General features: G+C 45.8%; 1 protein-coding gene across 6 annotated transcripts in view; it reads right to left on the bottom strand.

Annotated features, from left to right (window-relative positions):
• PAX5 (paired box 5) overlaps nt 1-13,399 on the bottom strand; it is a 190,425-nt gene that overhangs the window by 158,871 nt on the left and 18,155 nt on the right. For all 6 annotated transcript variants that reach the window (XM_027616734.2, XM_027616736.2, XM_027616737.2 and 3 more), the window contains exons 3-5: nt 11,706-11,903; nt 3,968-4,032; nt 139-267 (exon numbers count right to left, since the gene is read on the bottom strand). In XM_027616734.2, coding sequence (XP_027472535.1) covers nt 139-267; nt 3,968-4,032; nt 11,706-11,903 — 392 coding nt within the window. The remainder of the gene's footprint in view (nt 1-138; nt 268-3,967; nt 4,033-11,705; nt 11,904-13,399) is intronic.

Here is a 13,399-nt window from a genome sequence, read left to right as displayed (position 1 = left end):
CCACCCCACCTGGGGACTCAGGGGCTCTGCGGGCAAACAGGTGCTCAGTGGGCATCTTCGCTTCCTTCTCTGACTGATCCACCCCACACCAGAGCCCGTCGGGTTCATCCCGGACAGGGCTGCGTGTGCATCTCTTACCTTCATCTCTCTTGCGCTTGTTGGTGTCGGCGCTGGGGGATGTGATGCCCAGGATGCCGCTGATGGAGTACGAGGAGCCGGCCGAGTCTGTGCTCACCGACGACACCTGCGTCACGGAGCCCGTGGACACTGCACAGAGGGAGAGGGGCGGTCAGGGCCCGGCAGGAGGGCTGTGGGGGCGGGCGCTTCGGCCCAAACAAAGGCACTCGCCCTACACTGGGCTGATGCGTGCAACTGACTGCCTGCCCGCACGGAGCCGGGGAGTGCGGAGCGCGGCGAGCGTGTGCTGAGGACACTCGCCCTATGGCAGCCTCTACACCTGGGCGATGCGAGCTGCCCTCAGGGGCCATTTGCCCAGGTTTCCTGCTGCTGGGGGTGATGAGAGGGAGAGGACGGGCAGCTAGGAGGACTGGCAGTGCAGGAGGGAGCACAGAACAGTGTCAGAAGGGCACTAGCTCAAATCCCAGCCTGTCCAAGGATGCAGGAAGCAGGGCAATGGAGAAGAGAGAGAGAGAGGGGAGCCAGGGCCCACCACCAGCCAGTGCTAAAAAAAAAGACCTAGACTACTCATTAAGCAGGTTCATTCCCTGCTACATATCCACCCATCCGTGCAGACATAAATACCTGCACACTCATACACTCAGCCAACAAAACTCCAAATGGCAGACCGTTCCTTCTTTTTATAGTTCCTCAGTCTTTTCTCCTTCCAGTTTACCTGGATTTTAATATTTAATATCAATTATGTAATAATGATATGATATATAATAGAATATATATTGTGCATACATCATATATAGATATACATAATAATGATAACGAACATTTTCTGAGAACTTACTCTGCGCCAAGCATTACTGAGGCATTGTTTTATTTAATTCTAAGAACAATCTTATAAGGGAGGCAATGTTATTATCTCATTGGAAAGGTAAGGAAACCAAAGTTCAGAGAAAGGTAAGTGACTTGCCCAAGGCCACAGAACTCAGAAGCTGAAGTCTGAACCCCTAGAGTAATCTGTTCCTCATTAAGGAATCATGAAAAACAATCCTATGCTTCACATTAGTGCAGTGCTTTTCTATTTGATGGTTGCAACAACCTAAAGTGCTATTATTTACCTCATTTGATAAATAAGGCTTCACAAGGTGAAGAGATTTGCTCAATGTCATCTAGCCAGTTAGCAGTAGCACTAGGACTTCGCCTCGGGTCTAGACTTGAAGTCTAGATTTCCCCTGTCCGGAAATGTGGGGGCCAGGGATAGTGACTTATTGTGACTGAGGTCAGGTCTCTACATTCCCAAGGATAAGCACGGGGGAGGGGAGGTTTTGTGCAAGTTTCACATTAACTCCTAACCCGAGTCCAAGGGAAAGACCAGTCAGTCAGTCGTCAGGGTGATCGGGAGCTATCCAGCTGAATTTCCATTTCTGGGCTGTGGGAATTCTTTCTTGGTTCATTAAAGCCTACAAACCAATCTCAGACACATTTCCTTGGGCTATAACTAGCTGGAGGCAGGTGGAGCCGCCTTTGGCTCTAAAGTGTAGAAAATTACAAGAAATGGTGGTGATTGCGTTAGAAGTTGTTTGGTGCTTTCCTTGGAGCATATCCAGCTCTTACTTCTACAGACCTAGAGGGAACAGTGCCTTTCTTCTCATATTTGAGTTAGATTTTTAGATCTTCCTTAGGAGACACAGAAGTAGAAATCGTTAACTTCTCTTTTCCTTCACCAGAAGAAGCTCCTCAAAATAGATTTATGCAAATCTCACAACCTTTTCTGTATTAAGGTGCAAAGAAGAGAGGAAGAAGATCACAAGTCATTTGGTACTTTAAAAAAACAACAACCACGTATGACCAAGGCTCACCATGTCGCTGACAGAGCCAATGATATTTTGTTATAGCACTAGACGCAAAAGAACCAAATTCCAATTCTGGCTCCACCACTTATGAGCAGGGTGTCCTTGGGCTAGGTATTTAATCTCTCAACTTCCGTTTCCTCTGCCCTTGATAAATCTGTAAACTCTAAGGGGCTGTACATATGTAAGATAGGTTTTTTTATAAAAATTTCTGAAACAAAACAAAGCATTCTGCTGACCTACAAGTAGAATTGTTCCTCTAACCCAACTGAAAGAATAGCATAAGTTACTCTTAGTCTGATATTCACTGTTCCGTGATCTGAAATAGTTAAAGCTACAAGTGAAATCTCAGCCATAAACATTTCCCCAGGAACCCTCCTCAATCCTCTTTGGCCCAGCTCAGCAGAGCTGGTAGTTTCCTTCCTTTGGGTTACACAGTACCCTGTACCTTCTTCTTAAGCCTGAGCTAGGTGTTTTGCAAACTTCTCTTAGTTGCATTCCCCCATTAGACTGAGAAGCCCTGGAGAATGGGGATTAGGTCCTGCCTCCTTTAAAACACTAGTCTCCTGCAAAGCAGGGGCTTAGCAAACACTTTTTGAATGGACTACTAAAGAATTATTTATTTATTTTAATTTAAATTCAATTAATTAACATATAATGTATTATTTGTTTCAGGGGTACAGGGCTGTGATTCATCAGTCTTATATAATTATTTTAGGGGCGCCTGGGTGGCTCAGTGGGTTAAGCATCTGCCTTCAGCTCAGGTCATGATCCCAGGGTTCTGGGATCAAGCCCCACGTTGTTCCCTGCTCAGCGGGGAGTCTGCTTCTCCCTCTGCTCCTCCCCCTGCTCATGCTCTCTCTCTCTCTCTCAAATAAATAAATAAGATCTTTAGGAAAAAAAGAATTATTTTATGGTAAGGAGGAATTCTCTCTTACCTTTATCCAAAGAGGCAAACATGGAGGAACAGAAACCTCAGGGAGCACCTAGTTTGTGCACCTCAGTCCACAAATGGGGAAACTAAGGCTCAGAGAAGCAAAGGGACTTACACAGTTCACCGGATGAGTTAATGGCAAACCTGGAAGTATAAGCCTGGCGTCTGCCCATCCTCCATCACCACGGGGAGTTCAAGTTTGCAGTTAAAGAGGGAGTGACAAAGATGTGGAAACATTAGATAGTCTGAGGCATTATTAAGTGACAGTGACAGGGACTGTCAGAGGCTTACTGAATGGCCACCACTTTCTTATAGAATAACCTTCCCCCCAGAGGTGTTTCCTTTATCCCAAGTGGAGAAATAACGTGCCTTAAATAGACACATGTCACTGACATCTCACAGTCTTTGCGGGGAAGGGAAAGGCACGGAAACTTCCGAATTCTTCAATAGTAGGAAATAGGACCCCCACGCTTACAAGTGGCTCTTGCTCAGACTAACCCCCGTGAGTGTCAAAAACCCCACTGTAGCCCTCAACAATTAATGGAGTACATGAGATCGAAGCGAGAGAGGGGGAGAGAGAAAGAGAGAGAGAAAGTTTGGGAAGTTTTGCCACATCTTCACTCAAGACTGCAAGTGCACAAAGAATTGTGGAAGGGCTGGTTAATAGAAGAAAAAACACATTCAAAACTACTTACTGACTAATGATGCAGAAAATGTTATGAATAAGTATCCCTTTCTTGATTTATTACTTTAATTATCTGACATTCTATAGACCCCCATTAGTGGATTTTTTTTTTTTTTTGGCTTAGATTTCAATTTTCTGTCTCATGGTGAAAGCTATTTATCATAATAATCAGTAAAATTCAAAACCTTTTAGCAGTATTTATAAAATTCATTTACCAGGTTCAGCCCTTGGAGAATGACAAAGAAGGCGCATTAGTACGTGTGCCGAAGTGTTTTATGCAGAATTATCTGTCCATAAGAATGATTAAAAGTTCTTTAGACTATTTGGAACCCATTAGATCTTTAAATTTTTTTTAAAAGTTCTTACCTATGCTGTGACTGGAAGCTGGGACCGGCTGGTTGGGTGGCTGCTGTACTTTGGTCCGGATGATCCTGTGGACAGTTGGGAAAGAAAATAAATGGCTATTTACCATCATCGAGAAGATATCTCAACTAGCTATGCACGGACAACCAGAAAAGCCTTATCAAGCTGGGGCAGAGGAGGAAGGAGGTTATACCCTAGACCAGGAGTTAGGGGGTTAGAAAAGCTATGGACTAGTCCCAACTCAGCCCCTACCTCCCTGGGTGTCTTTGGATAACGATAACTTGCACCCCGTCTGGGATTCAAGTGCCTCTTCCGTAGACAAAGGATGATATGTTAGTATTATGAATGGGCGTCTTTTTCTCTGGAGCAGCTCCAGCTCCATAAAGAACTCCCTGAGTGACGTTAGGGAGTTTCTTCCCTTCCCTGGACCTCTGCCCCATCTCAGCAGAATGACTGAACCAGGTGACCTCTCTTCCCTGGGGGCCCACGTGCTCTGGTTTCTCTGCCTTAGAGAGAGCCACATGAGGAGTCACATCCCCCACCTGTTCAAAATTATCAAAGAAACGGATGTGTGTTGCTCTCAACCTAAAAAGGGTTTAAAGTGCTGGCTTGGCTTTGCTACGAGGAACCCTCCAAAGCTGCCTTGTACAAAATCTCATGGTTAAGCTCCAACAGAGCCAGGAGCCAGGGGTGTCCTGGCTTGTCTTTCCAGAGACCTTGCTCTAGTTCTAATATGATGAACTTGATTGTGACCCTGGGCAAGTCCATTCTGTTGTGGGCCTCAATACAACGAGGGATTTGGAAGAGACCACACTACTTGCTTTAAGTAATTAAATCCTCTTTTGGGGGGAAAAATCTTCCAGAAAATCCCACTGTATAAAAGGGGTAATAACAGTACTGCCTTCCCTCTGCACCTGCTGGCTCCGATGTTCCTCTGCAGAACGCTGGGCTCTGGGAAGCTTAGTCTGTAAATTTCTTTCTGGAACAACACACTCATATGGGTCTCCATGAGACTGCAAGCCCTGCGTGTCATAGAGTAACCAACCTGGCCAGGCCAGAAGCCCCAGTGAATTCTACAAGAAAGTTCCTTCCCTGGCATTCGGGAGAAGTGTGGGTGGTAATACAATGTTCAGCTTCTTTGGAAAAGCTCTACTCCACCCTCCAACTATTACCTTTTAAAAGAACATTTATTAGAATTCTTCTTAATTATAAAAGCGCTTTGTGCTCATTGCAGACTTTTTTAAAATAATTTTTATTGTTATGTTAATCACCATACATTACATCATTAGTTTTTGATGTAGTGTTCCATGATTCATTGTTTGTGCATAACACCCAGTGCTCCACTCATTGCAGACTTTTAGGATAATAAATACAAAGAAGACATCTAAAAATCACATTTCAGTATATTTCCTTTATGCTAACATTCCTATGCATATTAGGAAATATCCATTTTCTGTTAGCAAAATCAAGATTAAACCATGTACGCAGTTTGTATCCCTCTCTCTTCACTCAATGCCATACGAGAGGCTTTTGCACATTCCAGACCATTATTTCAGGAAGTCCAAGTTACAAGCTGCACTGGGTCCCCAGCCTGTACAAATGGAGAGCGGTGAGGATGCCCTCACTGGGTTACGGCCTCTGCTCTCCACGATCTCACAGCTCAGTGGTGGGCACCCAGGCTGCTCAGCATGCTCGGCTGAGAGCCTGGAACAGACATTTCCCTTCATACCACAGCCCAACCACGGGGTCCTCTGGAGTCCAGGCCCCTTGAGCCTCCAGGGTCCTTTGCCCTTTTCTATGAGTCAGTGTAAGTGTTGCATCAAATGCATTCGGTGTTTGTTTTCTCCAATATTCGAATTGCTTATTTTAACTCAGCAAACATGGAGCATATTCACAAGGACCTAGGAATGAGATAGTCTTTTGGAACCACCTGGAATTAAGCTAGAATCTGACCTAATTTTTGTATTTTTGTGTATGTCACCTTCTCCGTGGATATATGTGTGTTTGTCTACAGAGATATGGCTTGATGCGAATATATGGATATACCAGATGTAAATATAGTTTATCTATGTTATGGTTTATGTATATACAAAAATATGGTAAAATATATCAGAACTATTTCCCATTACTTTCAGCATAAAGTCCTAACTTTTCAAAGTATTGTCTGGCCATTAAATTTAAGCAAACAAAGAAAATTATATTTTCCTTATTTTTCTTCTAAAATACTTGTAAATCATTTGGTAAGACATTATCAACTGTTATAAATAATCAAGAGGCAGCTGCAGCATATTGATTAAATACACAGGCTCCACAGGGCGCCTGGGTGGCTCAGTCATTTAAGCGTCTGCCTTGGGCTCAGGTCATGATCCCAGGGTCCTGGGATCGAGCCCCGCATCAGGCTCCCTGCTCCGCGGGGAGCCTGCTTCTCCCTCTGCCTCTGCCCCTCACCCCCAAAGGATAAATAAAATCTTTTTTTTAAAAATTATATAAATAAATAAATACACAGGCTCCAGAATCAGAGGTTGAATCCCAGTTTTCCAACTTGCCAAATGCATGGCCTTGAGTAAATTACTTAACCTCTCTGTGCCTCAGTTTCTTCATCTGCAAAGTGGGGCTAAGAATCACTCCTACCTCCTAGGGTTATTATGAGAATTAAACTAATTAATAATTTAGAATAGTGGCTACTGCATAGTAAATTCTCTATAAATGTTAGCTGTTATTTTCAGTAGTACCTTCATAACGACTAAAGACCAGCTTCAACCTTAAATTCGTATTTTCCACGAATGCCTTAAAAACACATGGGAACCCCCTGGGAGTTGGGGAGGAGAAAGCAGCCATCCCCACACCCTATTTTAAGGCTGTAGTGCAGTTGTCCTTTATAGGCGAGACCAAAATATAGGGAACACGCCAAAGCTGTCCCCAGGGATAGAGATTTTGCCCATCTGCTTGCAGCAGCTGCCAAAAAAAAGAACAAAGAGCATTATCTTCCGCTGAGAAGAAATGGTAGTGGGAAGAACAAGACTAACTGAATCATAGCAGTTCTTTAAAAATTTAAAATTAACAAGCAATCACAATAAGAGTCACACTCCAGACCTTTTCTAAACCAGAGACAGCCTGGCTAACTGGCACTTAACACTAAAAGGTCTAACCTCTACGTTACTGAGCATGAGCATGACCCTGGGTGCCATGTGAACATCCTAGACCGTCCAACAGGGAAGAAAGTTCAGCAATCAACCAGTTCCTCCAAATGGGGAAACCAAAGCCTAGAGTGCTCCAGTGACTTGCCCAGGGTCACACAGCAGGTCAGCCCAGACTTCCAGGTCCCATGCCTAAGCACTTTCCTTTGGACCACATTCAAAGGAAGTGATCCCCCTGCTAAATATTTCCTACAGGAAATATTGGATTCCAAATCCTTTTAGAAGCTGAAGGACTAACGTCCCAGGGACTTCAGGTATTACAGGCATTTATAAGATCCGATTTCAACATCACCCTCACTTCTTTGAAAGGCTAGGTTTTCTCAGACACATTCCCCCCACACACACACAATTACACTGAAAGAGAAAATCGTGGTGCCTTTAAAAAAGAAATAGGAAGACAAGGCTGAAGAGATCCCCACATCTACGGAACTGATCAAACTGCCACTGGGCACTAAGAATCTTGGGCCACCAGCTGTGCTAAGAATCCACAACTAGGAGCGCCTGGGTGGCTCAGTTGGTTGGGCATCTGCCTTCGGCTCAGGTCATGATCCCAGGGTCCTGAGATCGAGCCCCGCATCGGGCTCCATGCTCGGCAGGGAGCCTGCTTCTCCCTCTCCCTCTGCCTGCTTGTCTGCCTACTTGTGATCTCTCTCTCTCTGTCAAATAGATAAATAAAATCTTTAAAAAAAAAAGAAAGAAAGAAAGACTCCACAACCAAGGGTTCAACTGGACCATACTGGGAGAGGACCCACAGGGGACACCCAGGCCAGCAACTGACTTGGAGAAGAAAGAGGGAATGAGTAAACAATCTCAGAAGTCTTGCTGCCCAAGTTCAGAGGAAGAGTAGAGTTTACAACTATCGTCCCCCAGGCCACGTCCATCCCTGAACAAGCTTTATTTGGCTTGCACGGTTACTTGTTTTCATTTGAATTAGTTGCCAATATTTGCAAGGTGGGAGCTTTTACATAAATACATGGATTTGTAGCTTCCCTTGAAAAATCCGAACACCTAGCCATGCTGACCCCACGTTCTCACATGATAACAACCAATCGGTGCTAAAGAGAACTGTCCTTCTAACTGGGAATGCCACCCACGGTGCCCACTACTTGGCCCCTGATTTAGAGCCACAGGTCTCGAACAGAAGGCAGGCTCCATTCCACCTGTTTCTGTCAGCTCTCGGACCGTCTCCTCCAACGGGCACTCAGGCTGGATTCTAAAAATCCTTGGTGCAGCTTCGGCAGCATCCCAGCGCTTCCTTGTCCTTAGGAAGCCACAGAATAACAAGACACTTGGCTTGTGTCCCAGGAAATCTCCCACACACTCAGCACAACAGGTGCGATGGCACTTAACTCCATGTGGGTCAGGGGTTCCCGGGCTGGTCTCCCAGAAGACAGCAGGAAGGCTTATACTTGTGGGGGTGGACACTGGAGATGACACTGTGGCCCCCGGAATAGCTACCAATCCAACCACCACTCCCTCCTTAGCTGTTTGAAATAAAGGAATCGTGAGAAGTTGCCCCCAAGGGAGGCAGGGGCTGGGAGAGGAATCTATGGACATTTGCAAGACGGTTCTTTCGAAACTGCATCCATTTGAACACAGTGCAGCAGCTTTGCCTTCGTACGGAAAACAGAACCTGCGTGCTGGGATGGCTCAGGCTTTCTCGGGCAGTGGGGGGTGGGCAGGCAGCAACAGACGGTGTCCCACACCTCATCTATCTGCATTGCTGCATTGGTTGGCTAAAGACCACAAAGAGCTCTGGGTGAGGAATGGAGTAAGGAGCCAGAGTGTGATCCCAGAGAAGAGCCTCCAGAGGGGTGCGCAAGAGAGGGCTACAGGTCCCCGAGGGAGCTGCAGACAGGCTGCAAAGCACAAAGGCTGCAAAGTGCACAGAGACGGAGTAGGAATGACTGTTTTACTCCCCCCTGCCTCCCTTCTGTCAGATCCTCAGTCCTGTCACTGGCAGAGTCCTCCAGGACAGTGCAAAGAGACAGGCCCTCCTCTTACCATCAGGGAACCTAGGCTCGACTCCCAGCTCCACCTCAAAATCATCATTCCTCTGCACTCCCCTTCTGGGCCTGTTTCTTTACCTGCCACAGAACAGAGTTAAGCCTCAAGGGCTGTAGGAGACCACAGGTGTGAAACACCTCAGAGGTACAGCCCCCGCTGGGGACACCCGGGAGGCCCTGAGGCCGGCCACGGTCCCAGCCACGAGCGACCAGCAGTCAGAGCTGCACAGAAAAGCTCCAAGCACAAGGCATCGGCTGGTCCACGGTTTCCCTAGACACTCATTCAAGTACCCCTTACAGCCTTCACCCCCTCTGCCAAGCTATGTGCTCTATTTATTTCATCTGTTCCTTTCAAGTAACTTACTTTTTGACTTAAATAGACCTTCTTTTATGAGGCAACACTAGTTCTTTACTGTAAACAGGAGGGATAGTCCATAAAGTTCACACTGACTGGCTTGGTGTTCCAGTTATATTTTTCTAAAGTCCATTAAAATAAATTCATCGTAAAATAATTTTCATCCTTGTATTACAGAAGGGCTGGAGCCCTGCAAATGAGTTATGCTTGCCCCATAAGGCTTTTTTTTTTTTTCACTGAAATGAGTCGCCCCCATTTAAAAATATGGAGGTTTTATATACACATACACATAGATCCATGCACACACTAATCCTAGTTTCCAGATTCCATTTAAGAGTGGAAAGATTCTGGCAAATCCTGGGCCTGCATTCCTGGCAGCATTCAGCTGGTGCTGAGAAGCATCTGCCCCTTCAATACTGCTGTGCTCTCTGTTTGCCAAAGACCCGACCTTTCCCTATCACCTCACACCTGGCCTGCTTCACTGCCTGGCCACAACAGGCATTAGAGTTTGGGACCCCCACGGGCAACCTAAAGTTATCTTTCAAACCACCAATTACATGTACACCCTACATTGGGAAATCCGTGGGCCCCCAAAGCCTGACCATGGGTTTGGCAGAAGTTTCTTTGCAGAGCAGACTTCTGCTGCTTCATTGCTGATAGGCAGTGTATGCCTCACTCCACGTTAGAGACATGGGGAAAAAGTCACATTGCTTTGCGTGATGGAAATCCTGCAATGAGCCAGAAGCAGGGGACTCACAAAGCACATTGGAGCCCCTCATAATCCAGAAAAAGAACAGGAGTATTCTCCGCCCCCCAAACCCACCACAACAGTTGCTACTTCCTCAGCTAATTTGGGCTGACCGGCCTTCTAACCCGCACCAGAATCCCGTCCTAGACAAGGAGGCCCTCTAGAACAGAGACTAAGAGACAGTGTGCCCAATTTCCCTCTCTCTTCTCAGCACCTTGCATGATGTCAGGGCCAAGGTAAAGATTTGCTGAGAGAAAGAAAACAGGCTGACGGTAATGAAATAGCAGGACTCAAAACATCAACACAGACACTGACACAGTGACTCTGTGCATTTGAGTCATCACAGAAGGAACAACCAGCAGGCCCAGAAGGGATCTCTGAGACATTCTAGTCTAACCACCTCTTTCTGCCGGAGGCAAGGGGTCTCCTATGCCCAAATAGGCTCTGCACTGACAAGGGTCGCCTGTGACCTTGGAGAAATGGGAACTGGTCAAGTTATCGGTCTGCCGGCTTCTCTTCTTTTTGTGGAGTTTAGACAACCATCATTTCTGTTTATCTTACAACTTCATCCTTGACCTCTGTGGGTTTAGATGGAGTTGAGACTGCACCATCTACAATAGAAAACTTTCTTTCATGAGTTTTTAAAGCTCTGAGAGCTCCGTCAGATACTTCCTGGATCAGACTGCAGAGTAGAAGGTGCCTCTGCAGCTCCCAGGAAGATCCCATGCCTGGTATTCACGGTATTTCTCTGGTTCTTTCTCTCCATGAGTGAGATTGAGGGCAACTGGGTAGAGGGCAGCCCCCTAACTCCACAGCATCTTAGTGTCCTGGATGTCACTCTTAGAGATCACAGACCCACATCAGAACCTCCAGTCTGGGGCTCTCAGAGACAGGAAGAGCTTTGTCAAGGTCACACTTGAAGGTTGTGGCAGAGCTGGGACAAGAACTAAATCCTCCAACTTCAAGTCCAGGCTGTTTTCCACACTCAGTGGCTCAACCTCTGCCCAAACTGAAGGCAGGGATTTTCTTCCTGGGAAGCTCTGATATAGGCCAGTGCTAAGACTTTGAGCATGGGCTTACAAGGAAGTGACATTTGTGGGGCCCGATCAGGACAATTCCCTGCTAAATGCTCCACACACACAGGCGGGTGGGAAAGCGAGTGATAAAAATCACTCTGGGCTCAGAAGAATCTCAAGCAGCCTGGGTACTGACATGGCCTTCCCTCCCTGGGCCTAGAACTCCTGCCCACTTTGGAAAGACGAGAAAGGCGATAGAGAGATCTATTGAGGCCCCATTAGCCCCCCTCCTGTCTGATAACCCTTAAGGAGCCTTAATGAATGGAGAGACCAGATCCTTAGGAAAAGCACCCGCAGAGCCTCTAGGATACCCCACTCCACCCAGATCCCTAGCCCTCCCACAGGCACCAGCCCCTCACCTGTTGATGGAACTGACGCTGGGCACCGTGTCATTGTCACACACCCGTTCCGCCAGCAGCCGGTCCCTGATCTCCCAGGCAAACATGGTGGGATTTTGGCGTTTATACTCAGCGATTTTTTCCACCACTTTGGGCGTGGCGACCTTTGGTTTGGATCCTCCAATTACTCCAGGCTTGATGCTCCCCGTCTCATAATACCTAGGACCCAAGGAGAAAGGAGCTTAGCCATGAGGAACCAGCAAAATGGACCAGCAAAATGGATGTTTGCAACAAAATAGCTAACTCTATCCAGAAACCATCTGGATCTGTGCCGTCCAGTTTAGCAGCCACTAGCCATACGGGGCTTTTGAACATTTGAAATATGGCTCATTTGAATTGAGGTGTGCTATAAGTATAAAATACACACCAGACTGTCAAACCTTAGTAGAAAAAAAAGAACATAAAATGTCTTATTAATAATTTTTATATTGGTTATATGCTGAAGTGATCACGTTTTTCATATACTGGGCTAAATAAGATACATAAAATTCATTTTACCTGTTTATTTTCCCCTTTTTAAATATGCTACCAGGAAATTTTAAATTTCAAACGCAGCTCACATTCTATTTCTATTGGACAGTGCTGGTCCGGATGCTATGCATTAATTAGTTAATTCATTCTATCACATTTATCTACCATTTTACAGTTTACAGAAAACTTTCAAGTCAGCTTTCCCATTTGATCCCCACAACAGTTCTTTTTTTTTTAAGATTTTATTTATTTATTTGACAGAGGGAGACACAGTGAGAGAGGGAACACAAGCAGTGGGAGTGGGAGAGGGAGAAGCAGGCTTCCCGCCGAGCAGGGAGCCCGATGTGGGGCTCGATCCCAGGACCTGGAATCATGACCTGAGCCGAAGGCAGACGCTGAACGACTGAGCCACCCAGGCGCCCCCCCCAACAGTTCTAAAACACATAAATATTTTGAACAAATGAAAGAAAAATGAATGAATAGGTCCCTATTGGTAGGTATAAAACAGAGATCCATAGAGGTTAAACGGCTTGTCCAGGATCACACAAGACCCACTGGCCGAACCAGGAGGGAGGCCCGGCCTTCCGAGCTAAAATTTCCCCCAGAAAGTTGGCTTGTGCCTTTAATTTACCAGCACTCCCATCCCCTAGCAGATTCCATCTGCATTCTGTGAAACTGTCCCCTAAAATGCAACTTTTTTTGCCGTAAGATTAAAATGATAACCTTAGTATAAAATTAAAAGGAGTGTTGGATTCCAGAATTAACTGGAAATATATATATAAGTCAAAACCCAAGCAATCAAAAAAAGCCAACCACAAGTCACTGCAGCTCTTCCAGGGACCTCCCCTGAGGTAAATCGCTGTTTCTAAGGACATTTCCATGCTATCAGCTCTTCCTCGTTAACACAAATAGGATGTCAGGGTTTTACAGTAAAACCGAGACCAGGGAGAAGAGTGCCGTGAAAGATCATTCCAGGGGAAAAGATATTACTTGATTCCTTTTCTGAATCTGAGCCTTTACTGGATGTCTCTCAACATTTACAGAGGAATTCTTGATTTCTCTTGCAAAGGAGATTATCTTGCTGTTGAGAATTGTTTTAGCCAAGAAGACATTTTAGAAATGACTGTTAATTTTTTTTAAGTAAACTCTGCACCCAACGTGGGGCCAGGACTCAAGACCCTGAG

Source organism: Zalophus californianus, chromosome 13 (assembly GCF_009762305.2).
Source record: "Zalophus californianus isolate mZalCal1 chromosome 13, mZalCal1.pri.v2, whole genome shotgun sequence".
Lineage (NCBI taxonomy): Eukaryota > Metazoa > Chordata > Mammalia > Carnivora > Otariidae > Zalophus > Zalophus californianus.
Note: the sequence above shows the minus strand (reverse complement) of the source record. Positions and strands in the feature narration are given on the sequence as shown.